The sequence below is a fragment of the Echiichthys vipera genome (assembly GCF_963691815.1).
Source record: "Echiichthys vipera genome assembly, chromosome: 21".
NCBI lineage: Eukaryota > Metazoa > Chordata > Actinopteri > Perciformes > Trachinidae > Echiichthys > Echiichthys vipera.
The window spans coordinates 24,997,806-25,025,265 of NC_139846.1; the positions used below are offsets into that span (position 1 = coordinate 24,997,806).

Here is a 27,460-nt window from a genome sequence, read left to right on the forward strand (position 1 = left end):
TACACCTTATTATTGCTCCTATCACACAACTAAACCCCTCACTCCTCAGTCCTCAGTCCTCAGTCCTCTTCTCTAAACACCCCCTTGTTGATATCCTCATGCCCCTGCTCGTGTTCACGCTTGTGCCGTAGCCTCCAGATGTCCGAGCGCCCCTGAACGCAGCATGATCCGGAGGCTGAGCGCTGATCTTTGTGCGAACAGAAGCGGAGCCGCGCAGTTAGCATCGACACACACACCGAGGAGCTAATCACGGCCGGAAAACACCGACATCCACACACACAACCCCTGGACGGTCACCGCGACGGCCCCAACATGGTAAGACGGCACCTCACGGTCGGGATCGGGCGGTATTTCTGTACCTACATGATCCCCGATGTAGCCGAGAGCTAATGCTAATGCTAACGGCTAGTTTCCCTGACTCATTATTGAGCGAAGCTGCCATTTTACACCAACAACACGGGCAGTTGGTGTGAACCCTCCACTGCGGTTAGCTCGACCAACACGGCATTAATGCCAGGGTTACGTCAAACACCACGCGCGTGTGTGAGCGAATAAAACACGGAGTCTAACTACAAACCTTATTTTTGCTTTAAGGCTAATCCGCCGAAGCTAACGTTTGCTACAAGCTAACTGGCTAATCAAGAAGCTAATGATAGCCAACAGCTAACTGTGTTGCGTAGCAGCGTTTGGCTCGAGTCACAGCTCAGCATCCCGTCAAATGACAAAAGACACAGAATTATAAAATAAAGACGCAAAACTATAATAAAAATATGCAAAATGGCTGAAAATAGATGTGAAATAATCATAAAACGAGGCAAAACGGCCAAAAATAGATGCAAAATAACAATTAAAAGATGCAAAATGACTAAAAATAGATGCAAAATAATCACATGAAGATGTAAAATGACTGAAACAGACGAAAACTATCATAAAAGATGCAAAATTACCAAATTTAGATGCAAAATATTCACTAAGAGATGCAAAATGACTAAAAATAGATGCAAAACAAGCACAAAAAGATGCAAAATTACCATAAAAAGATGTAAAATGAGTAAAAATATTTGCAGTACTATAACAGAAATACAAAAATGATTCAAAATAAAAGCGACACCACCTGAAAACATGCAAACAGACTAAAAACAGAAGCCAAATAATCACAACAGATGCAAAATGAGCACAACAAAGATGTAATAAGACTAAAAATTGTTGCAAAACAATCACGGAATATGTAAAATGATTAACTATTGCTGTAAAACATTCATTTAAAGTTGCAATATTACTAAAATTGTTGCTAAAATATTACAAAATGATCTAAAATGACAACAAACAGAGGCAGAAAACAATCACAAGGATGCAAAATGATTAAAAATAGACAAAAACTGTCACAATAAGATGCAAAATGACTGGAAATAGTCGCACATCAATCACATAGAGAGGCAATATGACTAAAATAGTTTTAAAACAGTCACATACACACGTGAAATAACTATTTCTTTGGCAAAATGACTTAAGAACGTTGTAAACCATTCACACACAGATGGGATATGACTAAGAATAGTTGCAAAGTCACCACAAAATCTCATAAAAAGACTAAAATGACATGAACATAATCACTAAAAGATGCAACATGATTAAAAATAAAAGAATATGATAACAAAAAAAACACAAAATGACAAAATATTGTTTTAAAATAATCTCAAATTGGGTGAAATATTTCATGAAAGTCGGTCAGTGTGCTACAGCTCGTCCCTCTGTCGCTGCTGGAGCGAAGGGGAGGGATTTGAACCTGGAACAGGTGCGTACACACCTGGAGCAGGTGCTTACACACCTGGAACAGGTGCCTACACACCTGGAGCAGGTGCTTACACACCTGGAACAGGTGCCTACACACCTGGAACAGGTGCCTACACACCTGGAGCAGGTGCTTACACACCTGGACTTTGTCCTTACACACCTGGAACAGGTGCCTACACACCTGGAGCAGGTGCCTACACACCTGGAGCAGGTGCTTACACACCTGGAACATGTCCTTACACACCTGGAACATGTCCTTACACACCTGGAACATGAGCTTACACACCTGGAACATGTGCTTACACACCTGGAACATGTCCTTACACACCTGGAACATGTGCCTACACACCTGGAGAAGGTGCTTACACACCTGGAACATGTGCCTACACACCTGGAGAAGGTGCTTACACACCTGGAACAGGTGCCTACATACCTGGAGAAGGTGCCTACACACCTGGAACATGTGCCTACACACCTGGAACATGTGCCTACACACCTGGAACATGTGCCTACACACCTGGAACATGTGCCTACACACCTGGAACATGTCCTTACACACCTGGAACATGTCCTTACACACCTGGAACATGTCCTTACACACCTGGAACAGGTGCCTACACACCTGGAAAAGGTGCCTACACACCTGGAACATGTCCATACACACCTGGAACAGGTGCCTACACACCTGGAACAGGTGCTTACACACCTGGAACCTGTGCCTACACACCTGGAACCTGTGCCTACACACCTGGAACATGTCCATACACACCTGGAACATGTCCATACACACCTGGAACATGTCCATACACACCTGGAACATGTCCATACACACTTGGAAAAGGTGCCTACACATCTGGAAAAAGGCCTAGAGGTGTTGGGCTAAGGCTGGAGGATCAGGACCTCTCTGCTGGTGTGAAATAGTGTTGATTACTGTCTTCATACTTGATTTTTTTTTTAAATAAAGGAGTCTAAATCTATTTTTAGTCATTTTGCATCTTTTTGTGCTGGTTTAGCATCTATTTTTTGTCATTTTGCATCTTTTTGTGGTGGTTTTGCATCTATTTCTAGTCATTTTGCATCTTTTTGTGGTGGTTTTGCATCTATTTTTTGTCATTTTGCATCTTTTTGTGGTGGTTTTGCATCTATTTTTAGTCATTTTGCATCTTTTTGTGGTGGTTTTGCATCTATTTTTAGTCATTTTGCATCTTTTTATGGTGGTTTTGCATCTATTTTTAGTCATTTTGCATCTTTTTGTGCTGGTTTTGCATCTGTTTTAAGTCTGTGCCCTATAGACCCATGCAGTAGTCCCAGAGTAAACCAGAATATTGCACATTTGCGTTAAAATGGCACATTAAAACTAAATTAAATAGCTTGACCTTTAAGGCCTTAACGGTCGGGGAAACACTGGTGTTGTCGAGATGTGAAGCTTTAATAAATGTACACGTGTGCACACGTCTAACCCGCTCAGCATCAACCTGTGAGTGTGTGTGTGTGTGTGAGTGTGTGTGTGTTAGTGTTCAGTCGTAAAGAACACCTGCTGTCGTTTGTGACGTTTTTGCATATTTAGCGTGATAAAACACCCGTGGACGTGTCCGTTCTCGCACACGTGGTTATTCAGACGCTCAAAGACCCCGTGGATCTGATGGAGTCTGTCAGTGTGAGGCGACGTCGCCGCGCTTTTGTCTTTTTATAGCGTAAAATAACACAACACACACACACACCGCACTGCTTGTTGTCTTCTCTGCACAGTTGTGTTGTTGTTGTACGAAATATTTATTCTCCCTCTCAAAATCATCGACCACTTAAATTGTATTTATCTTTAGGTAATCATAACAAAAATGATCTGGGGACACTCTCCGTAAAGGTCTGGACCGCATTTGGTGATTTCCAGAAACGATTCCTCCGCGAGCAAACGGCAAAACCTGAAACGACGATTTGCAAATGGTGGAAAAAAAATGTCGGCGTAGTTTTAATTCTCTCCGGAGGTCCTTTCAGTCACAGCAAAACAAAAATACAGCACCTCTGCGCTCTTAAACCCGCTGTTTCCTGTGGCTTTCATCTTGAAACACCCTTTCAAAATAAGATTTCCAGGTCCAAACGCTCCGTTGAAACAAAACAGAAACAACGTCCGAGTGTGAAAACAACTACGATCAACTCTTTCACGACGCCTTTTTCATCCATAAGAAAGAGTAAAATGACAATTACGTATGTCTGTTCAAACAACGGGGAACACGGCACTGCTGCGTTGGAGAAACACAAGGCTTGGACCAGGAAATATTATTTTGAAAGGGTGTTACGTCACGTCTCAAGCGTTAAATGCAAACAGAAGAACAGAGAATCGCCCCTCGTCTGACGGTCTGACCGCGGTAACATCTACGGTGACCTGGAACTCCCAGATCGCACGTTTATTTTCTCTGTTGTTGTTTTTCACGCAGAGTTTAAACGTTAACGTCTGACTTAAGTCGACATTAGCGCTCGTTCCTGACCAGCAAAACATCCGTAAAGTCGTCCTTAACCAGCCCGGTTTTTATACGAAAAATCCATCGACTAATATTGACTTTTTTAGCCGATGACTGATACGGACCGCCGATTTTCCTGGTCAGATATTTAGAGCAGATTCTACTTTTGCTCCCTCAATTTACGTCATAAAAATGACACAATGACGAGTCTCAATTTATAAAAAGGAACGTTTGTTGAACTAAAAAATGGCGTCTCCAGCAACGCGGAGCTGCCCGTAGCCACACGTCTGTGGGCGAACGCAGCAGCCCGCATCGGCCGATGCGATGCACCTAAAAAAACGCAGGGTTCTGGGTCCATAAGACCACCTCCGACCCAAAACAGTGACAGGAAATTGAAATTGAAAAATAACTGACACGTGGTGGATGACGTTGATCCACGTAAACAAAATGTAGGATTATCAACTCGGTGGGACGTCTCTGGTATCTGTATCCACTGCTGCCCTTCTGGTGTCGTGCCATCTTTAGTTTTCACGGATGACTCGTGCTCCCACCGTCGGCACGTCAGCGGTGTGTAAACGCGCTGAGACGGCGTGCTCGTTGATGTTGCGTTGACCCTTTCAAGTACGTCTGCGTGACATGTAAACAGCGCCGGGTGCGGTGATGTAAAGTCAGTCTGAAGGGGCTTTGAGTCTCCGCGTCTGAACGCAGAGCAACAGAAATCAAAAGCTGCTTACACTCAGGAAACGTCCACACACACACACACACACACACACACACACACACGCACACGCACACGCGCACGCACACACACGCACACACATGCACCTGTTTGTTTTGATTGAAAGAAGGTAAAGGTGTGTGTTACGCTGTGTGTGTGTGTGGTTTAAATGTAGGGTATTGGGTTATCGGGGCTGTCCAGGACACGCGGTGACCAGGGTAATCAGATTTACCTGGCTGAGCTTTTATTCCCACGCGCACGGCTCCTTCCCCCTCAGACACACTCCGTTTCCTGAGTTGTGGCGACACGATGACTTAGTTTGAGATTTATTCAGTGAAGGAGGGAAGGAACAACCGGCAGCGTTCAGGAGAGGTTTGGACGTTTGTAGCACGGCAAGAATTCACTTTGGTAAAGGTTAAGTCTGTAGAATCTTTATTAAAAGCCACCACAAAAAGATTCAAAATGACTAAAAAAAAGATGCAAAACCAATAAAAAAAGATGCAAAATGACTAAAAACAGATGCAAAACCACCACAAAAAGATGCAAAATTACTATAAATAGATGCAAAACCACCACAAAAGATGCAAAATGACTAAAAAAGATGCAAAACCAGCACAAAAAGATGCAAAATGACTAAAAATAGATGCAAAACCAGCACAAAAAGATGCAAAATGACTAAAAATAGATGCAAAACCAGCACAAAAAGATGCAAAATGACTAAAAATAGATGCAAAACCACCACAAAAAGATGCAAAATGACTAAAAATAGATGCAAAACCACCACAAAAAGATGCAAAATGACTAAAAATAGATGCAAAGCGGGTTTTACAATGACTTCCTGTCCCGTTGTGTTTCCATGGTAGCAGCCAATAGCGTTGGGCGTTGCTGGTTCTCAGGGTTGTCTGTTGTTGGTTGCAGCTACTGTGGAGCTACCAATGGAGTCTGGGGGCTTTGCGGTTTTAACTCTGTGAATGAAAACTAAGACGGTTTGGTGCGTTAACGAGTTAATCGAGTTGACGTCTCACGGGCTGCGTACGCGGGAGCGCGTTGTGACGCAACTTTCGAGGGACGTCCCAAGCAATTCTTAAAAGGTTGAGTCAGTTGTTGTGTTGGTTACCCCCCCCCCCTCTCTCCAGTTAGTCTGGTTATTTTTAACCATCCTGGTTTTATTATCTAGTGCTGACATATTTAGTGCTTCAGGCTGTGAGATTAAGTTATTTCTCCTTCTCACAATGTGGCGAAAAACACACGTTGACGATGTTTACAGTGACGGACGTAACTGATAACACTGGATTTTGTAATGACTTTGGCAACAAAACAGTGTTTAACGTGTCCCAATCTGCTTTATCAGGTCAGTATTGACACAGATGTGTGTTATTGGACGGCTACAGAGTTCAGGTGTCGTCATTATCGACTGATCTGATGATTTATTAAGTTTTAATCATGACGTCTGTAGATTGAGTCCACAGTGATGCGTTCATTTTGTTTTTCATCTGGTCTCAAAACCCAAAGATGTTCAATTTACTGTGATATAAGACAAGAAAAAGCCTAAAATGTTAATTTGAGAAGCTGTAACCTGCTGAAGTTTGTCATATTTGCATGAAAAATGAATTAAATCAGAATAAATGCAGATTATTTCAGCTCTAAGTCAAAATCACACGACCATGTGAGGAGGAAAGAGCTCCGTGTTGACACACGCACAAAGGCTCGTTGTCCCTGAAACGAGTCATAACCTTTTGAACTTCCCGCCGCGCGCAACGCCGACCCCGCCGTTGTTGACGCCCGGGCGCGGGTCTCCTGTTCCCACTCCCCCTGCGCTGTCCTCCGCGTCCTGGTGCTCTTGGGTCCGGTGTGGGGATCTGGAACCTGATCCCAGTGCTGCTGTGAAGGGCACCTTTCTGTCTCCGACCGCCGCTGAATAGAAAAAAAAAAACAAAAAACACTGAGAACGATCGGCGGGGAGGTATTGTCTGCCCCAGTTGCCATGGCAACTGCCGGAGCACCTCAGCTAGGTAGGGCTGCCTTTTCCTTTTTTTTTAGTTTTAGAAAAAGGATCTGATGAAGAAGGAGCTGAGTCTAGAGTCTGGGACCTGAGGTGACCGGCCCGGGTCTGCATCCATCACCATCATCATCATCATCATACAACACACCAACCAGGGCCCCGATGGCGCCGAGGCCGCCGAGTTTAGGGGCGTACACTAACCCATTTACACCGGACACAACGTGCACACGCTTCTTCTTCTACCTTTTTAAGACCGGCTGAGACGTCTGCATGTTTGCCGTTTTTAATAAAATACACATGAAGAAGGAGAAAAGAACAAAACAACATACAGAGGGTGGGGATTTAAGAGATCAGCGGTTCGATCCCCATCTTCCTGAGCATGGGTGTGTGAATGTGGTGTGAGGGCGCACTCCCACTGTGCGTCCGTCCCGTGCCTGGTGCAGGACTGGTGCAGGCCCGGTGCAGGACGTCAGGGAGGCCTGGTGCAGGACGTCAGGGAGGCCTGGTGCAGGGCGTCAGGGAGGCCTGGTGCAGGGCGTCAGGGAGGCGCTGAAGTGGACTAATCTGATATTAGCTGAGTGACGTCAGCACATAAGAGCTCACAAGTGACCGGGTCAACTACTGACACAGAACTGAGGCGACGTGGACGGAGGTTTGATTCTGGGGTTTGAAGAGAAGCCTGAGAATGTTGTTGTTGTTGTTGTTTTGTAAATGGACTTGTGTACTTATAGAGCGCCTTTCTAGTCTTCTGAGTACTCACATTCACCCGTTCACACAGACGTTCACACTGATGGCAGTGGACATCTACAGACCATCTGATCTGACCATTCACACACATTCACACACCCATGTTTGTTTGTTTGATGCCCTTTAGCTTCAGCGTAGCTAGCAGCTGTGTTTCCAGGGCTCCTGCCGTCACGTTAACCACAAAACACTAAACATTACATCACATCAATGTCTGGGGCGGCAGCAGCTCAGTCCGTAGGTGACTCTGCTGGGAACTGGAGGGTCGCTGGTTCAAGTCCCTGTGTTGACCATGTTTGGAGCGTGGACTGGTGGCCGAGGAGGTGCCAGTTCATCTCCTGGGCACTGCAGAGGTGCTGTTAAGCAAGGCACCGGGGCGCTGAGCCATTGGCAGCCCCCTCGCTCTGACAGCTCTCCATTAGTTGCATGTGTATAGGTCCTGTTTGTGCGTGCGTGCGTGCGTGCGTGCGTGCGTGCGTGCGTGCGTGCGTGCGTGCGTGCGTGTGTGTGTGCGCGTGCGTGTGCGTGTGCGTGTGCGTGTGCGTGTGTGTGTGTGTGTGTGTGTGACATTGTGAGAATTTCCCCTTGCAGGATTAATAAAGTAATAATTCTTCTTCTTTCACAAAAAACACCTCAAATAGTGACAGAATTAACTGATGCACTTAAACAAAAAGCCCAAAAACAGATTAAACGACTCTGAATGAATCTAAATCTAAAGAATTAGAGAATTTAACCAACTTCCTACAAGATCGAGCGTCAGATACTGAAGTTAACGTTCTTTACGTGATTTTTTTAAACCTCTATCGAGTGTTTTGTTGTTTTAATCTTATTCAGGAGTGAGTTTCATCCACACGTTGTGACTGAATCGGTTCGTTTTCACGTTTTACGACGACAAAGCTCCTGAACGTGAACGTCTCTGTCTCCTCAGGTCATCTGGTGAGGAGCGCCACAGCTTTTAGGTGGAGGAGTGCAGAGCGGGACTGCATCCCGCCTCACAACCGACGTCCAGCTTCCCCCGAAAGCAGCGCCGCCGCCGCCGCCACCAGATGGACCACGCACTCTGAGAGCAGAGCGAGTCAGGACAGAAACCAACCGAGGGGGGAGGAGAACGCCCACCGGAGCAGGAAAGGTCGGGCATCGTTCAGGGCAGGGAGAGAGGCGAGGACACGGGCCGCTACGATGTCGTCGAACAGGACCCAGAACCCCCACGGACTCAAACAGATAGGCCTGGACCAGATATGGGACGACCTGCGGGCGGGCATCCAGCAGGTGTACACGCGGCAAAGCATGGCCAAGTCACGCTACATGGAACTCTACACGTATCCTGACAGACGGGGAAGGGTGCCGCCGCCGCGAGGCCGCCGCTCTACATTTATTTATGAGTTAATCAACAATTTAGTTAAATTCAACTCTTTATTTATAGATCATTTTCATCTTTTTGTGACAAATACGAAACATAGAACATTTTTACCATTTTCAAGGTAAAATTCACTGGTTCTCAGGGCGCCCTCCCACTGTGCCTCCGTCCCGTGCCCCGTGCTTTAGGGTCCTTGTCCCCCCCTCCAGGCCCGTTTGTACTCACACTACCTGGGCCTCGGAGAATGCTTCTTGCTGCCTATACGTCATCACGCCGTAACACGTCACACGCATTGATGACGTCATGGCGATGCGTGGCTTTGTTTCCAGATCTTTCCGTAGACCTCAGAGTTTTTGTGCGTCTTGTCGACTGTTTTTGAATCTTTTCATCGACCAAATCTGCAGTAAACACTCCACCTCCGCATCACACCAACGTGAACCTTTCACCGCCATTGTTTGAAATGTCCGCGCATGGTCCCTCCTTCTTTTTTCTACGTCCCAACAGGCGCACAGGAAATGACCTCAGAACCGCCGTAGGCCTCGTGCTCGTACACGTGCGCACGCTCGTGCTCGTACACGTGTAAACGTGCTTTACTAAAGCCCACCTCTCCCAAACGGGCCGTGGACGGCAAGTGTGGCGCTCCTAGACGTGGTACGGTTGCACTCACACTGGTCAAAGGAACCAGACTTTAGCTGTGACACGAGCTGGGCCACGGTACGGAGGCACAGTGGGAGTGCGCCCTTAAACGCCATCCACAGACTAATTAACCCTAACCTAAACGAATCTCAACAAATATCTGTTAAAAACACCCAGTCTCCACACAGTCTGCACGACGTTGAGAGTAAAATACACACATCCTTTTCTCTGAGGGCGCAGTTTGTTTTCTTTCTCTTCCGCACCGTTTCTATCACGACAGGAAGTCATTATTTCCCGGAGGTGTGAACCGCGCGCAGCCGTATCGTGTCCCCGCTGCAACGCCGTCCTGCCAGGCACCAATTTAAACCTCATATAAGCTTCATATGTCTTTGACTCATTCACCTTTAGGAGCTTTTGGCGGCAAGTTTGCAGCTCTGGTGCACTTTGGAGATCATTTAAAGCTGTATTTTCTTTTTTAAACAAATGTTTTTAGAGTCACTTTTACGTGCAACCAAGCAAACTCTTCCCCTTGTTCTCCCTCCCGTCCTCTTCTCCTGTCTCCAAATAAGTGTAAGAAACAGTGAAAATGGAACAAAAATAAGTAAATAATGTTGATAATAGAACCCTGGATATGGTAAACAGCACATATCTGCCCACATGGACACAGATACACACACATATATACGCATATATTCACATTGCATATGGATAAAACAAGCAAATATTTGCTTTAGCGTGTTCCCAACATCAGTGTTGTCTTAAAAATATATAAAAACACGTCTAATAATGTACGTTATTTCTCCCGTTGTCACGTTTGCAACGTCTCTTTAATCCAGCATCTGATGTGAAGCTTTATGGAGTGTGTGTGTGATGTGTAGCGTGTGTGTGTTTGGTCCTTAACCCGTCCCTCAGACATGTTTATAACTACTGCACCAGCGTGCACCAGTCCTCCCAGGGCCGGGGCACCGCGCCTCCAGCCAAGCCCTCCAAAAAGTCCACCACCCCGGGCGGGGCTCAGTTCGTCGGCCTGGAGCTCTACAAGAGACTCAAGGAGTTCCTGAAGAACTATCTGACCAGCCTGCTCAAGGTGAGCGCACACACACACATGCACACACTCGCACACTCACACACTCGCACACTCGCACACACACACGCACGCTGTAACGATACACCAATCTCACGATACGATGTATATCACGATATTCAGTCTGTCTCTCCTCCCTCTCTCTGTCTCTCTCTCTCCTCTCTCTCTGTCTCTCTCTCCCTCTCTCCCTACCTCCCTCTCTCTCCTCTCTCTCTGTCTCTCTCCTCTCTCTCTCTCTCTCTCTCTCTCTCCCTCTCTCTGTCTCTCCCCCTCCCTCCCTCCCTCTCTCCCCCCCCCCTCTCTCCTCTCTCTCTCCCCCTCTCCAGGATGGCGAGGATCTAATGGACGAGTGCGTGTTGAAGTTTTACACGCAGCAGTGGGAGGATTATCGTTTTTCTAGTAAGGTCCTGAACGGGATCTGCGCCTACCTCAACCGCCACTGGGTCCGACGGGAGTGCGACGAGGGACGCAAGGGCATCTATGAGATCTACTCGGTACGTCTGCAGCGGTTTCAGCCACTTCACACACTTTTGCGTCACCGCGTGCTCAAAGATCTCCCCCCGAAGACGCTCGTCACAGCACTTTTGCGTCTCCTTTCTACGTCGTCTCCGTCTGAACGCGACCTGAACCTGAACCTGCGCGCCTCCTCTTCCTGTTGATTGAGCATTAATTAAACCCTGCGTCCGGGGTCGATGTCATGTGACTCCCATTGTGTCGCTTCTGTCTGAGTCACGCGAGTCCTTCAGTTGCTTCAGTTTCGCTCACTGACGTCATCGGAGGTCGACGTGTTTCCCTGAATCACTGTTTTTTTCAGCAGGAAGCGTTCGGATGATTTTCACCCGACGTTCGTGATGTTTCGTCCGTGACTGATGCAGAAAAAACACTAATTTTAGAGCCTTTTCAGGGCGTCCTCCCACTGTGCCTCCGTGCCGTGCCCCAGCACGTGTCACGGCTAAAGTCTGGTTCCTTTGACCAGTGTGAGTGCAACCGTACCACGTCTAGGAGCGGCACGCTTGCCGTCCACGGCCCGTTTGGGAGAGGTGGGCTTTAGTAAAGCACGTTTGCACGTGTACGAGCACGAGCGTGCGCACGTGTACGAGCATGGGGCCTACGGCGGTTCTGAGGTCATTTCCTGTGCGCCTGTTGGGACGTAGAAAAAAGAAGGAGGGACCATGCGCGGACATTTCAAACAATGGCGGTGAAAGGTTCACGTTGGTGTGATGCGGAGGTGGAGTGTTTACTGCAGATTTGGTCGATGAAAAGATTCAAAAACAGTCGACAAGACGCACAAAAACTCCGAGGTCTACGGAAAGATCTGGAAACAAAGCCACGCATCGCCATGACGTCATCAAAGCGTGTGACGTGTTACGGCGTGATGACGTATAGGCAGCAAGAAGCATTCTCCGAGGCCCAGGTAGTGTGAGTACAAACGGGCCTGGAGGGGGGGACAAGGACCCTAAAGCACGGGGCACGGGACGCACGCACAGCGGGAGGGCGCCCTTAAAGACAACGATACCTTTTTCCATTTTAAGATAAATGGGGTAATTTAAAGAAGAGCACTAAAATCTGCCGTGTGTCGTTGTACATTAGTATATTTGCGTTAACGTTAGCGGGGGTGCGCCTCGTTGTACCGTAGAAAAGCATTAAAACTCTGTGGTGGAGGAATCAAACTCGCGGCGTGACGTCCTGACGCTCCCTAACCGTCTCCTTCTCCCCTCAGCTCGCTCTGGTGACCTGGAGGGAGTGTTTGTTCCGACCCCTCAACAAACAGGTGCGTTCACTTCCTGTTTACGGCTCAAAGGGAAGAAGCTTTGATGTGTTTCTGTTTCTTTTTTTATCCCAGAAAATTCATTGAGTTTAGAAATTCCCACTTTAATCTCACACTGTTCTTTTTCCTCTTTCTTTTTAATTTAAATCTTAATGAATATTTGTTTTTTCTGACTTTGAGTTTTTAATCTCAGATTTTCAAGTTTTTTCAGTAAATTTGTGACTTATTTCCTGTAAATTCACCACTTTTTAGTAGTGTTTTGCTCATAAATCAGTTATTTTCTCATAAATTTGAGTATTTATTGGTTTATTTATGACTTTAATCTCGAACTTTTTATACTATTTAAGTTTAAAAATAAGCTCCTGAACTAAAGAAATGTTTTTTTCTCGTAAATTTACCACTTTTTATCTCAGAATATTCAAGTTTTTCAGTAAATTTGTGACTTATTTCTCGTAAATTCACCACTTTTTAGTAGTTTTTTTCTCATAAGTTCAGTAATTTAATACTTTAACCTCTAATTTTACCCACAGTTTTATTTTAGTCTTTAAAAAAAGCTCCTGAACTAAAGAAATGTGTTTTTTTTCTTTTAAATTCACCACTTTTTAGTAGTTTTTCCTCTCATAGATCAGTTATTTGCTCTTAAATGTGAGTATTTATTGGTTTGTTAATGACTTCAGTGTCTAATTTAACCCACAGTTTTGTTTTAGTCTCTAAAAATAAGCTCCTGAACTATAGAAATGTTTTTTTCTCGTGAATTCACCATTTTTTTATCTCAGAATATTCAAGTTTTTCAGTAAATTTGTGATTTATTTCTCGTAAATTCACCATTTTTAGTAGTTTTTCCTCTCATAGATCAGTTATTTGCTCATAAATGTGAGTATTTATTGGTTTCTTAATGACTTCAGTGTCTAATTTAACCCACAGTTTTGTTTTAGTCTCTAAAGAAAAGCTCCTGAACTAAAGAAACGTGTTTTTTCTTCAGGTAACGAACGCCGTGCTGAAGCTGATCGAGAGGGAGAGGAACGGGGAAACCATCAACACCCGACTGATCAGCGGGGTGGTCCAGTCCTACGGTAGCTCACCGCTAACATCAATATTATTAATAATAATAAAGGAGGAGGTCTTAAACTTGGAACTGACGTCTTTAAATTAACAGAAAAAGCGACGCCTCACTGAAAAATTAAAATTATTCTCCTACTAATGGTTTTTTAAGGAAGCGTGAGCTCCTCAGGTTAAGAAATATTTATATTTATATATTCTTTATAATAAAAACAATCTAAATGTGTGAAAAAACGAGGCTGTATCTTTTTTAAACTACATACATTAATATTCATTTTTTTAAATTAAAAATGATTTTTCTTTCTTGTAATTCTTTTTTGTCAACTTATGACTTAAATTTAATTTAATCTTTTCTTTGTAGATAATTAATAATATTTTAGTCATTTTCCGCTCCTGTATGAAAATCTGAGAATATTTAAGTTTTTTTTATTGTTAATGTCTGAGTTTGTCTCAAATTTACCAGTTTAACATCAGAATCTGATTATTATTGTTTTTTAAATAAATAATGTGAAATAACGAGTTTAATCTCAGAGAATATCAGTTTTTTTCTTACCTGCGTGAGTTTTTAATCTGAGAATATTTAAATCATTTCACTTAAATTGGGTTTATTTTTATTTTTAAGTATATAATTAAAATATGAAATAACTCTAACTCTATAATAAACTTGAGCGTAACTTTTTAAAACTTAACTTCTAATCTGATCTCAAGGTTTAAACCAATAAACCCGTCGATTTAAAGTCAAATCTTTAATTCTGTGATAAAATCCTGAAGATCCGAACGTCTGCAGGAATCAAGAAACCAGTATAAAAGCACATTTATTTCATTATTATTGAGGTTTCATCAGATACTGAGAGTCAAGTCTTTCCCTGATAATGACAGGGATGATGAGTCATGATGTCTTCCGTTGTGTCCCCCTTCAGTGGAGCTGGGTCTGAACGAGGAGGACGCCTTCGCCAAAGGTCCCACGCTCTCCGTGTACAAAGAGTACTTTGAGTGTCAGTTCCTCACCGACACAGAACGCTTCTACACACGCGAGAGCACCGAGTTCCTGCAGCAGAACCCCGTCACCGAGTACATGAAGAAGGTACGCCCCCACCCCCCTCAGGCGTAGATGATACATGAGGAGGTTTAGCATCTGTTTTTTAGTCATTTTGCATCTTTTTGTGGTGGTTTTGCATCTATCTTTAGCCATTTTGCATCTTTTTGTGCTGGTTTTGCATCTATTTTTAGTCATTTAGCATCTTTTTGTGGTGGTTTTGCATCTATTTTTAGTCATTTTGCATCTTTTTGTGGTGGTTTTGCATCTATTTTTAGTCATTTTGCATCTTTTTGTGGTAGTTTTGAATCTTTTTTTTAGTCATTTTGCATCTTTTTGTGGTGGTTTTGCATCTATTTTTAGTCATTTTGCATCTTTTTGTGGTGGTTTTGCATCTATTTTTAGTCATTTTGCATCTTTTTGTGATGGTTTTGCATCTATTTTTAGTCATTTTGCATCTTTTTGTGATGGTTTTGCATCTATTTTTAGTCATTTTGCATCTATTTTAGTCTTTTTCACTTAAATCAGGTGTTTATTTTTATTTTTAAGTCTATAAATGATATAAAGCGGAGCGGCAGTGTGATAAACGAGGCGTGTGTGTGTTTCCTCAGGCGGAGGCGCGTCTGCTGGAGGAGCAGCGGCGTGTGCAGGTTTACCTCCACGAGTCCACTCAGGACGAGCTGGCCCGCAAGTGTGAGCAGGTGCTGATCGAGAAGCACCTGGAGATCTTCCACACCGAGTTCCAGAACCTGCTGGACGCCGACAAGAACGAAGGTGAGTCGCCACCTCGTCTCCTCTCAGACCTGTGTTATTAACGCTGCGTCTCCTCTCAGACCTGTGTTATTAACGCTGCGTCTCCTCTCAGACCTGTGTTTATTATATTAACGCTGCGTCTCCTCTCAGACCTGTGTTATTAACGCTGCGTCTCCTCTCAGACCTGTGTTATTAACGCTGCGTCTCCTCTCAGACCTGTGTTATTAACGCTGCGTCTCCTCTCAGACCTGTGTTTATGTTAACGCTGCGTCTCCTCTCAGACCTGTGTTTGTTAACGCTGCGTCTCCTCTCAGACCTGTGTTATTAACGCTGCGTCTCCTCTCAGACCTGTGTTATTAACGCTGCGTCTCCTCTCAGACCTGTGTTATTAACGCTGCGTCTCCTCTCAGACCTGTGTTTGTTAACGCTGCGTCTCCTCTCAGACCTGTGTTATTAACGCTGCGTCTCCTCTCAGACCTGTGTTTGTTAACGCTGCGTCTCCTCTCAGACCTGTGTTTGTTAACGCTGCGTCTCCTCTCAGACCTGTGTTTATTAACGCTGCGTCTCCTCTCAGACCTGTGTTTATTATGGTATCTTTAACGCTGCGTCTCCTCTCAGACCTGTGTTTATGTTAACGCTGCGTCTCCTCTCAGACCTGTGTTTATAAACGCTGCGTCTCTCTGCGTCTCCTCTCAGACCTGTGTTTATTAACGCTGCGTCTCCTCTCAGACCTGTGTTTGTTAACGCTGCGTCTCCTCTCAGACCTGTGTTTATTAACGCTGCGTCTCTCTGCGTCTCCTCTCAGACCTGTGTTTATTAACGCTGCGTCTCTCTGCGTCTCCTCTCAGACCTGGGCCGGATGTATAACCTGGTGTCGCGGATCACGGACGGCCTCGGAGAACTGAAGAAGCTTCTGGAGACTCACATCCACAACCAGGGCCTGGCCGCCATCGAGAAGTGTGGCGAGGCCGCGCTCAACGTACGCACCGCCTCCTCTTCTTCTCCTCTCACGTAGTTTAATTTAACGTAAAATAAACGTTTTTTTCACGGGTAAACGTTTAAAGTTTCGTTTCTTCCAGGACCCCAAAGTCTACGTGCAGACCACCCTGGACGTCCACAAGAAGTACAACGCCCTGGTCATGTCCGCCTTCAACAACGACGCCGGCTTCGTGGCGGCGCTCGATAAGGTGAGTGTGTGCGACTCGCCGACTCGTCAAAATCTGTGAAACCTTAACCAGGTCTTATTCTCACGCGGACGCTCGTCTTCCGTTTCTCACAGGCGTGCGGACGCTTCATCAACAACAACGCCGTCACCAGGATGGCTCAGTCGTCCAGCAAGTCTCCGGAGCTGCTCGCCCGATACTGCGACTCTCTGCTCAAGAAGAGGTGCGTGAAACAGGAGAAGGGCGCAGACGGGAGGGTGCAGACGGGAACCGACGGGAGGGCGCCGACGCAAGGGAGCAGATGGGAGGGAGCCGATGGGAGGGTGCAGACGGGAACCGACTGGAGGGCGCCGACAGGAGGGCGCCGAGGGGAGGGCGGTGACGGGAGGGTGCCAATGGGAGGGCGGTGACGGGAGGGTGCCAATGGGAGGGCGGTGACGGCCCTGAAACAAACAGGAAACCGTGTTTTTTAGGGTTTTATTCGGCCGTTTGCCGCTAAAAACAAACGTGGGTCAAAGAAACCCGAGGTTTTATTAAACGGGGGTCGTAGTTTCACTGCTGTTTGTGCGTAAATGTGATTTATTTTTATTTCTTATTCATTTACAAGTTAAATCTCAGAGAATATTTGATGTTTTTCTTGTAAATGTGATTTATTTTCTCACAAATTCACTTTCACTTCAGTCTCATTGAAATATTTAAATTACATTTTTAAATTTTCTCATTTTTTTCCTGGTAAATTATTTTTATTACTGAATTCCCCACTTTTTCGTTTCCTCTCAGGTGAATTAAATAAACTCTGTTTTATTTTCCCTCAGCTCCAAAAACCCTGAAGAGGCCGAACTGGAGGACACGCTCAACCAAGTGGTGAGAGACGGAGAACGGACGCCAGTGACGGCAGATTTAAAGACGCTTCTTTAACTCAGCTTCAGTTTAATGTTTCAAACCGGGACGATGGAGTTTGAGGATAAATCTCTAAATTATTATTATTATTATTAAAACCTTTTTTTAATAGAAGATAAAAAGAAAAGTCGACCTGAAAATCTGAGTTTCTCCACAAAAAGCTCTTTTTAATCTGTTTATTTTTTATTTTTTTACCAGAAATGAGCTCAAACATTTCTTCAAAATATTAAAAAACTAATAATAAATAGTTCAGAGCATGTTGTTTAAAGTCGGGCTGTTTGATTATGATTATTAAAATAATAATTCATATTTAACATAATTATTCCCTTTGGAAACTTCATTGTTGAACTTAAAGAAACATAAATAATTAATAAATAAAATAATAACACTGAAAAACATTTAAAAAGGTTTTCATAAATAATAAAATTCAACTGTAAACAAATTAAAAAATATATTTATTAATAATAAATAAAATAATTCAACTGAAACAAATTTAATTAATAAAAAGAATGCTGAAAAAACATTTTGAAATGTTTTAATAGATAATATAATTCAGATATATGTAATTAATAAATAATAAAATGCAACTGAAAAACAAATAAAAAAAATTTAATAAAGTAGAATTCAACTTTATAATTAAAAAATATATTTATTAATAAATAATATAATTCAACTGAAACATTAAAAATATCTATCTTATAAAAACTAACTAAACTTAAAACAAATTAAAAAAATATATATATATATTTTAATATTTACATTTATACAGATAACAATAATAAATACAAATAAATAAAGTAAATAAGCTCAAATGTTTTAATGAAAACTCACTAAAATTTGAAAAAATGAAACAAATTAAACATATATCTAATGAAAATAATTCAACGGAAAAACAAATTAAAAATACAAGAAATTAATTAATAATAATAAATAATATAACTCGACTAAAAAATAAATTTAATAAATAAATAGAATTCAACTGAAACGGATTAAAAAAAAAAATATATAATAAAGAATAACTGAAAACATATAAAAAATCTATTTATACAGAGAAAAAAAATACAAATAAAGTAAATTGTCATTAAATGTTTTAATGAAAACTCCTCAAAAAAAATCAAATAAACAAAAATGTCCTAAAACTTCAAATCAGAGAAAATCACAATTTAAAATAAAATAAATTCAACGAGACAAAACGTGAACGTAATAATCGTTTCATCGTGTTTTCATGATCAAACTCAAATATAACCTTTAATATTATCATTATTAAGCGTGCGCTGGGGTCACTTCCTCTTTCAGATGGTCGTGTTCAAGTACATCGAGGACAAAGACGTTTTCCAGAAGTTCTACGCCAAGATGCTCGCCAAGCGCCTGGTCCACCAGAACAGCGCCAGCGACGACGCCGAGGCCAGCATGATCTCCAAACTCAAGGTGTGTGAAAGCCTCCGCGCCGCCGCCGAAGCGTTTCTCACGTTTCTCACGTTCAGCGTTTTAAAAACTCTGAACCTTTTGTTTTGTTCTGTCGCAGCAAGCGTGCGGCTTCGAGTACACGTCCAAACTGCAGCGGATGTTCCAGGACATCGGCGTCAGTAAAGACCTGAACGAACAGTTCAAGAAACACCTGACCAACTCTGAGCCTCTGGACTGTGAGGAGACACACACACACACACACACACACACACACACACACACACACACACACACTTTTAAACGCACCTGAAGTCGTTTTTGAGGTTCCAGTTTAAACGTTTCACCTCGATTCACAACGCAAAGAGTTGAAACTCTCAACTTCTTGCAACGTGTGGTTCTAAGACGTGCGTGCGTGCGTGCGTGCGTGTGCATGCGTGTGTGTGTGTGTGTGTGCGTGCGTGCGTGTGTGTGTGTGTGTGGCGTTGCTGGATATAATTTTGTAGCATCTTTAACTATAAATGAGGACAGAGGTGGTGAGAAATTTCCTTCAGCTGTGATTTTATTTGTGTTGAAACAGAGAAAATATTGTTTCATTTCTCTGATCAACGGTTTCGTTCTCAAAAACAGCGCTCCCTCTCTTCGTTTATTCTCTAGTCCGCGTCCAAAACTGCCATTATGACTTTTCACAAGTGACCTGACCGGTGCACTTTGCTACGAGCTGATTGGCTGTTGAGATGTGACCCAAAAGCGTCAATTCTCTGATTTTCCACTCACCATGGCAACCAACGTCACTTCAAAGACTTTCTGTCGTAATTGTGTCCGAAAGTCGGCCGTTTTCCTCACGCTTATGATTTTGACAACTGGAAGAAAAGCCGTATTCAATCATGTTTACAAATCACATCCGAGCGAGGAAAAGGCGTTAGAAGGGAAGTGCAGGGGGGCGTTGCTATGGAGATGATACACCGTCTCGTCTCGTCGTCGTAAAAAAAGGTTTCAGGACGTTTCAAACCTGAACATCGGAAGTTTGAGCTCGTCTCGTCGTGGATCTTTGGTCCGAACGGGACTTAAATAAAAGACGAGTTTTTCAATGACAACGATTTTCAGAATAAAAGCATTCCTGAGTGTCTTTATGGTTTCAGGGCGTTTGATTTTAATGTGAAAGGCTGCGTGACGCCTCCTTCAGGGTGTGAACGAGTCGGACTCGAGTGTAACCTTTGTGTCTCTCACAGTGGACTTCAGCATCCAGGTGCTGAGCTCGGGCTCCTGGCCGTTCCAGCAGTCCTGCACCTTCGCTCTGCCGTCTGAGGTGAGGCCAGGCTGCACGCCGTTTTCATATCTGCTATCCGCGGCCCCCCCGCAGGGCCCCGGGCCTCGGTTTGAGCCCCACTCCATCCTCTCTGAACTCTCCTTTGTGTCTGTGTGCAGCTGGAGCGGAGCTACCAGCGCTTCACGGCCTTTTACGCCAGCAGACACAGCGGCAGGAAGCTCACCTGGCTCTACCACCTGTCCAAGGGCGAGCTGGTGACCAACTGCTTCAAGAACAGGTGAGGGGGGGGGGGGGGGGGTGACCAACTGCTTCAAGAACAGGTGAGGGGGGGAGAGAGAGAGAGGGGGGGGGTGACCAACTGCTTCAAGAACAGGTGAGGGGGGGAGAGAGAGAGAGGGGGGGGGTGACCAACTGCTTCAAGAACAGGTGAGGGGGGGAGAGAGGGAGTGAGGGGGGGTGACCAACTGCTTCAAGAACAGGTGAGGGGGGGGGGAGAGAGAGGGAGTGAGGGGGGGTGACCAACTGCTTCAAGAACAGGTGAGGGGGGGAGAGAGAGGGGGGGGGGGTGACCAACTGCTTCAAGAACAGGTGAGGGGGGGAGAGAGAGGGGGGGGGGGTGACCAACTGCTTCAAGAACAGGTGAGGGGGGGAGAGAGAGGGGGGGGGGGTGACCAACTGCTTCAAGAACAGGTGAGGGGGGGAGAGAGAGGGGGGGGGGGTGACCAACTGCTTCAAGAACAGGTGAGGGGGGGAGAGAGAGGGGGGGGGGTGACCAACTGCTTCAAGAACAGGTGAGGGGGGGAGAGAGAGGGGGGGGGTGACCAACTGCTTCAAGAACAGGTGAGGGGGGGGGAGAGAGGGGGGGGGGTGACCAACTTCTTCAAGAACAGATGGGGGGGGGGGAGAGGGGGGGGTGACCAACTGCTTCAAGAACAGGTGAGGGGGGGGGAGAGAGAGAGAGTGTGGGGGGGGGTGACCAACTGCTTCAAGAACAGGTGAGGGGGGGGAGAGAGAGAGAGTGTGGGGGGGGTGACCAACTGCTTCAAGAACAGGTGAGGGGGGGGGGGCAGGTGATATTATTAATATTGAACATTTCCTGAAACAGGAAGTCGCTTCGTGTTCAAACACAATAAAATATCAGTTAATTTAATTCAGGAGTATTTTCAGTAAACGTCTGACGGCTGTTTCCTGTTTGAGGAGCACGTTTGACTCCTTGTTGTTGTTTTGTTGTTGTTGTTGTTGTTGACAGGTACACGCTGCAGGCCTCCACCTTCCAGATGGCGATCCTGCTGCAGTACAACACCGAGGACAGTTACACGGTCCAGCAGCTGACGGACAGCACGCAGATCAAAACTGTGAGCAGACACTTTTATCTAGCTCTTTATTTATTTGTTCTTTTATTTAGTTAGTATTTATTTATATTTATTTATTTAGTTAGTTTTTATTTATTTATTAAGTTTTTATTTATTTAGTTTATATTTATTTATTTAGTTTTTATTTATTTATTAAGTTTTTATTTATTTAGTTTATATTTATTTATTTAGTTTATATTTATTTATTTAGTTAGTATTTATTTATTTAGTTTATATTTATTTATTTATTTAGTTTTTATTTATTTAGTTTTTATTTATTTATTTGTATTTATTTATTTTGTATTTACTTATTTTCTATTTATTTAGTATTTATTTATTTAGTTTTTTTTTTTTAGTATTTATGTTTTTATTTAGTATTTATTTAGTATTTATTTATTTATTTATTATTTATTTTTTCAGTATTTATTATATTTATATTAGGATAAATATTAGTATTTATTTAGTATTATTTAATACTTATTTTGTATTTATTTTATTTATTTAGTCTTTATTTATTGTATTTTGTATTTATTTAATATTTAGTATGTGTTTATTTATTTAGTCTTTATTATATTCATATCAGGATAAATGTTCTGTCTAAATATTAATATTTAACATGTGTAATTTTTCCTGCTGTGACTCTCGTGTTGTTGTGTTTTCAGGACATTCTGGTTCAAGTTCTGCAGATTCTGTTAAAGTCGAAGCTGCTGGTGAGTTTGAATTCACGTCTTTAACGACAGAGGGAGACGAACGACGAGTGGGACGGAAACAGGAGGAAGTTCACCTTCAAAATAAACGTGTGTGTGTGTCTCCTGTGTGTGTGTGTGTGTGTGTGTGTGTGCGCGTGTGTGTGTGTGCGTCACAGGTGATGGAGGACGAGAACGCCAACGTGGACGAGGTGGAGTTCAAACCCGACACCGTCATCAAGCTTTTCCTCGGATACAAGAAGTGAGAACCGCGTCACGAGTGTTCCCGTTTCACACAATTACATTTATGAATTCATCTCAGACATAAAACTATTTTACAATATAAACGTTTATTAATAATAGAAAATACACTCAGCGGCCACTTTATTAGGTACGCCTGGCAGGAACCGGGTTGGACCCTTTCGCCTTCAGAGCCGCTTTAATCCTTCGTGGCACAGATTCAAGCTGGTTCTGGAACCTTCCTCAGAGAGTCGGGTCCATGTTGGCTCATTAGAAATTAGAAATGTGCGTTAACGAGTGGTTCTGACACTTACTCTTCTCTTACACTTTATTCTTGTGTTAGGTTAAAATGTTTTGTATAATTGCACTGTCGTTATTTGCTGCTCTGTGTGCCCTGAATTGCCCCCCGGGGACAAATAAAATTATTTGAATTGAATTGAATTGAATTGAAGTTGGACAGGTGTACCTAATAAAGTGGCCGCTGAGTGTATATAAAGTAACATATCATTTAAATGCCTAAATATAAACATCCATAGAAGAACATATGGATTTATAACTGTAAATATACATTTAGAGCCCATAGTTCTATGTTTGTTTGTTTTTCGTCCCTGAACCTTCTGAAAGTCTTTGTTTTTATTAAACTGCACTGTGTTTGGACGCAGCTTCAGCTCCAGTTTCACACCAGACACTGAAACGCGTCCTGCCGTCACTGTCGGCGTCTTAAAATTAAACTTTACCCTCAAATTATAACAATAACCTCCTCTCTGTCAAAAAAACCCAGTTTGTTTCTCGCTTTAAACGTAATTAGTGTCGTTTAAAAGTCAAAGTACGGGAACTTAAAAACAGGAAGTAGTGATTGTTCTTGTGTCTGACTCTTACGTTGCGGTGCCTTCTGTGTTTCCCGCCGCAGTAAGAAGCTGCGCGTGAACATCAACGTCCCGATGAAGACGGAGCAGAAACAGGAGCAGGAGACGACCCACAAGAACATCGAGGAGGACCGGAAGCTCCTCATCCAGGTGACGCCGCGCACACACGCACACACACACACACACACACACACACACACACACACACACACACACACACACACACACACACGTTAGAATCCCGTCTGCGTCTGAGTCCGTATTTACCGCGTCTTTGTGTCCGCAGGCGGCCATCGTGAGGATCATGAAGATGAGGAAGGTCCTGAAGCACCAGCAGCTCCTGGCCGAAGTCCTGAACCAGCTGTCGTCCCGGTTCAAACCCCGAGTTCCCGTCATCAAGGTGAGACGCACCGTGACTGAAAGTTTATTAAAAGAGCTGCGTCTAAAACATCTCAACATCGACTCCCACCCCCGTTTATCCGGTAGCGCGTTCTGCTAGCTTAGCTCCCGGGCGGTGATGATGCTAATGTAGCTTATTCTGTAAACCTCAGCCAGATGGACGTACGCCCCTCCCCCCAACGTCACATACATGCCCTTTTTTGGTCAAAGTCTTTCAAGATGGCGACTCCCGTAGGCGAGGACGATTGGATCAAGATGGAGACGCTACGTCCGTTTTTAAACCGTCCACACTCCTGCAAATGCGTCACTTTTCTGCGACAATCTGCGTTTTATTGGTCGAGTGCGTCATTCACGTGAACGGGTCAAAGATGGCGGCGCTCTGGGGGTTTGACACATGCCCCCAAAGCTCCGCCATGTTTGATTAGTGCCTCTTTCTGCGACAGATCTTTAGTTTTCTCGTACGTAAACAATGAGAAGATGGAGCCGTCTGCAGCGTAACACGTTAGCTTCTTTAGCATCGGGCTACGAGTCGTAGTCCGTGACGGACCTGACGCCGCCGTATGTGGCGGTCTGGTGACGGCAGAGACAAACCAACAGTGTTAAACTCATTCACTGACTTTATTTGTCCTGAACCATGTGACCCGAACATTTACAGGAAGACAAAGCAGCGTCAGGAGCTAGCCCGTTAGCTTAACACGTAGTGCAGCTAGTTTGGGATCCGTCTAATTACTGAAACGTGTCCTACAGCAACACAAAGAACAGACTAAACCCACTTCAGTAAAACATAACATCGTAAAATAATCACGTAATTGAAACCGTGACATCATCAAAAGTAACGAAACGCGTGAACAACAGGAAACGGAAACACAGGTCAAAGAATTTCAAAATAAAAGGCGCTACAAAGATCATAAGTTTGGTATTTTTGGCTTAAACCACTCGTCCGTCGTCTTTACTGACGTGGAAACGAACCCGTGACGCTGACAGATGAGCGCGCCGGGCGAAAACGACCTCTTGTACTCTTTGGCGTTCGCCGTCTGTGGTTCTGACTCCGTGTGAACGTTCTGACTAAACGGACCGGGCTCTTATTTTGTTTTTGTTTCCCTCTTGTGCTTCAGAAATGCATCGACATCCTGATCGAGAAGGAGTACCTGGAGCGCGTGGACGGGGAGAAGGACACGTACAGCTACCTGGCCTGAGCGCCGACCTCCCGCCCGCCCGCCGCCCGCCTGCCCCCCCCCCCGCCCGCCGGCTCTCCTCAGTTTTATTTCTTTATCTTCATTTTGTTTTTTTTAATTTTATGTCTGAGTAATAAAGTGAGGACGCCTCTGAGCGGCGGACATGTTGTGAGTGATATCACCGACCCGAGGGGGGGGAGGGGGAGGGTTCGAGACCCCCGCCTACACGCTCGCCCGTCCCCGTCCCACCCATAGGAATCAAACACACGCACTTCCTCGTTGTCACATTGTAAATAACAACCACGGACTCTTAAAGAGGAAAAAAAAACAAACCTACCCTTCTTTACATAACGCAAACGTAACGAATTAGCCTTCAGCCAATCAGAGGAGAGCGCCATCCAAAGGTTTCTGCATGCTACTGCCGCCCCCGCGCCGCAGTGACCGCCCCGAAAAAGATTAAAAAGTACAAAATAAAAGTCGAGTCACTGGCGCGGCCGACGCAGTCCAACCGCACGACGACCGGAACCATCGCCGGCGGTCCCGTAACGAAAGCGTGCGGCCGAACCGGAGGAGAGGAGGCGGTGAGTTCAGGGGCGCCACGACGCTTCTCCATCTGCGGACGTCGTCTCCGTCTTTGGTCGGAGGTGGGTCGGGTGCACGCAGGACGCCCGCTCCGTCACTGGACGCTGGACATTTGTATAGTGTGGTTCATTTTCTAAATGTGTGATAAATAAAAACAAGGAAAGATTTCTCTAACGCTGTTTGGGCTCCGACTCTTTTTCACATCTGTCGCCTCTACGGGGAGCGCTCTACGGGGAGCGCTCTACGGAGAACGCTCTACGGTGAACTCTCTACGGTGAACTCTCTACGGAGAACCCTCTACGGAGAACCCTCTACGGGGAACTCTCTACAGTGAGCGCTCTACGGTGAACTCTCTACGGTGAACTCTCTACGAAGAACCCTCTACGGAGAACCCTCTACGGAGAACCCTCTACGGTGAACCCTCTACGGAGAACGCTCTACGGAGAATCCTCTACGGGGAACCCTCTGCGGTGAACCCTCTAAGGGGAACCCTCTGCGGTGGACCCTCTACGGTGAGCTCTCTACGGTGAACTCTCTACGGTGAACCCTCTACGGGGAGCCCTCTGCGCGGAACCCTCTACGCGGAACTCTCTGCGGTGAACTCTACGGGGAACTGTCTACGGTGAACCCTCTACGCAGACAACTCTACGGGGAACCCTCTACGGTGAACTCTCTACAGTGAACCCTCTACGGGGAACTCTCTACGGAGAACCCTCTACGGTGAACTCTCTACGGTGAACCCTCTACGCTGAACCCTCTGCAGTGAACCCTCTACGCTGAACCCTCTACGGAGAACTCTACGCTGAACCCTCTACAGGGAACTCTCTACGGGGAACTCTCTACGGGGAACCCTCTACGGTGAACCCTCTGCGGTGAACCCTCTACGGTGAACAGTCTACGGTGAACCCTCTGCGGTGAACCCTCTACGGTGAACTCTCTACGGGGAACTCTCTACGGTGAACCCTCTACTGGGAACCTTCACGGTGAACCCTCTACGGTGAACCCTCTGCTTTGAACCCTCTACGGTGAACTCTCTACGGGGAACTCTCTACGGGGAACTCTCTACAGTGAACCCTCTACAGGGAACTCTCTACGTAGAACCCTCTGCGGTGAATCCTCTACGGGGAACCCTCTACGGTGAACTCTCTACGGTGAACTCTCTACGGAGAACCCTCTACGGGGAACCCTCTACGCGGAACTCTCTACGGGGAACCCTCTACGGTGAACCCTCTACGGGGAACCCTCTACAGTGAACTCTCTACGTTGAACTCTCTACGGTGAACTCTCTACGTTGAACCCTCTACGTTGAACCCTCTGCGGTGAACCCTCTACGGGGAACTCTCTACGGAGAACCCTCTACGGAGAACCCTCTACGGTGAACTCTCTACGGTGAACCCTCTACGGGGAACTCTCTACGGGGAACCCTCTACGGAGAACCCTCTACGGTGAACCCTCTGCGGTGAACCCTCTACGGTGAACTCTCTACGGGGAACTCTCTACGCGGAACTCTCTACGGTCAACTCTCTACGGAGAACCCTCTACGGTCAACTCTACGGTGAACTGTGTACCGTATTTTATTTAATGATTAAATAAATAATCCAGTATTTTTGTACGACTCTGTCACTAATTTTTCAACAGACTCACAGACAAAAACAAACATTTCCTGTACATTAAATGAATAAAGCAGATTTTCTTATGACTTTATTTATTTCAAGTATAAAAAAAACATCTTCAAAAATAAAAAATGTTCCTTAATATCCAGATAAAGACGCACGTCTGTGTGAACATGTGCTTCAAACACGCTGTTCCCATCGTCCACCTTCCGATGCTGAGGAATAATGAACTTGCGGCGCTGCGGTGAGTTTGCGGACTACTGTTGCATTGTGGGTAATGTAGTTTTGGTGCGTGACCAACACCACCGCCTGGCTGTGGCGTGCGGTCGGTTCTGATACTCATCAAACATCATCCCGGGGGCCGAGATCATTCATTCGTGGGCCGGATCTGGGCCCCGGG

At 45.0% G+C, this 27,460-nt stretch overlaps 1 protein-coding gene across 1 annotated transcript; it reads left to right on the forward strand.

Annotated features, from left to right (window-relative positions):
* Positions 1 to 180: 180 nt before the first annotated feature.
* Positions 181 to 25,621, forward strand: LOC310963622 (cullin-1). Its single transcript, XM_083936509.1, has 22 exons — positions 181 to 315; positions 8,646 to 9,036; positions 10,623 to 10,797; positions 11,121 to 11,288; positions 12,515 to 12,565; positions 13,545 to 13,635; positions 14,542 to 14,705; positions 15,269 to 15,431; positions 16,259 to 16,389; positions 16,490 to 16,597; positions 16,690 to 16,796; positions 17,389 to 17,437; positions 18,770 to 18,901; positions 18,999 to 19,116; positions 20,110 to 20,186; positions 20,306 to 20,424; positions 21,397 to 21,502; positions 22,162 to 22,209; positions 22,365 to 22,447; positions 23,336 to 23,441; positions 23,578 to 23,691; positions 24,806 to 25,621. Exons 2-22 carry the CDS (start codon positions 8,897 to 8,899, stop codon positions 24,884 to 24,886), a joined length of 2,331 nt encoding a protein of 776 aa, XP_083792635.1. The 5' UTR covers positions 181 to 315; positions 8,646 to 8,896; the 3' UTR covers positions 24,887 to 25,621.
* Positions 25,622 to 27,460: the final 1,839 nt, after the last annotated feature.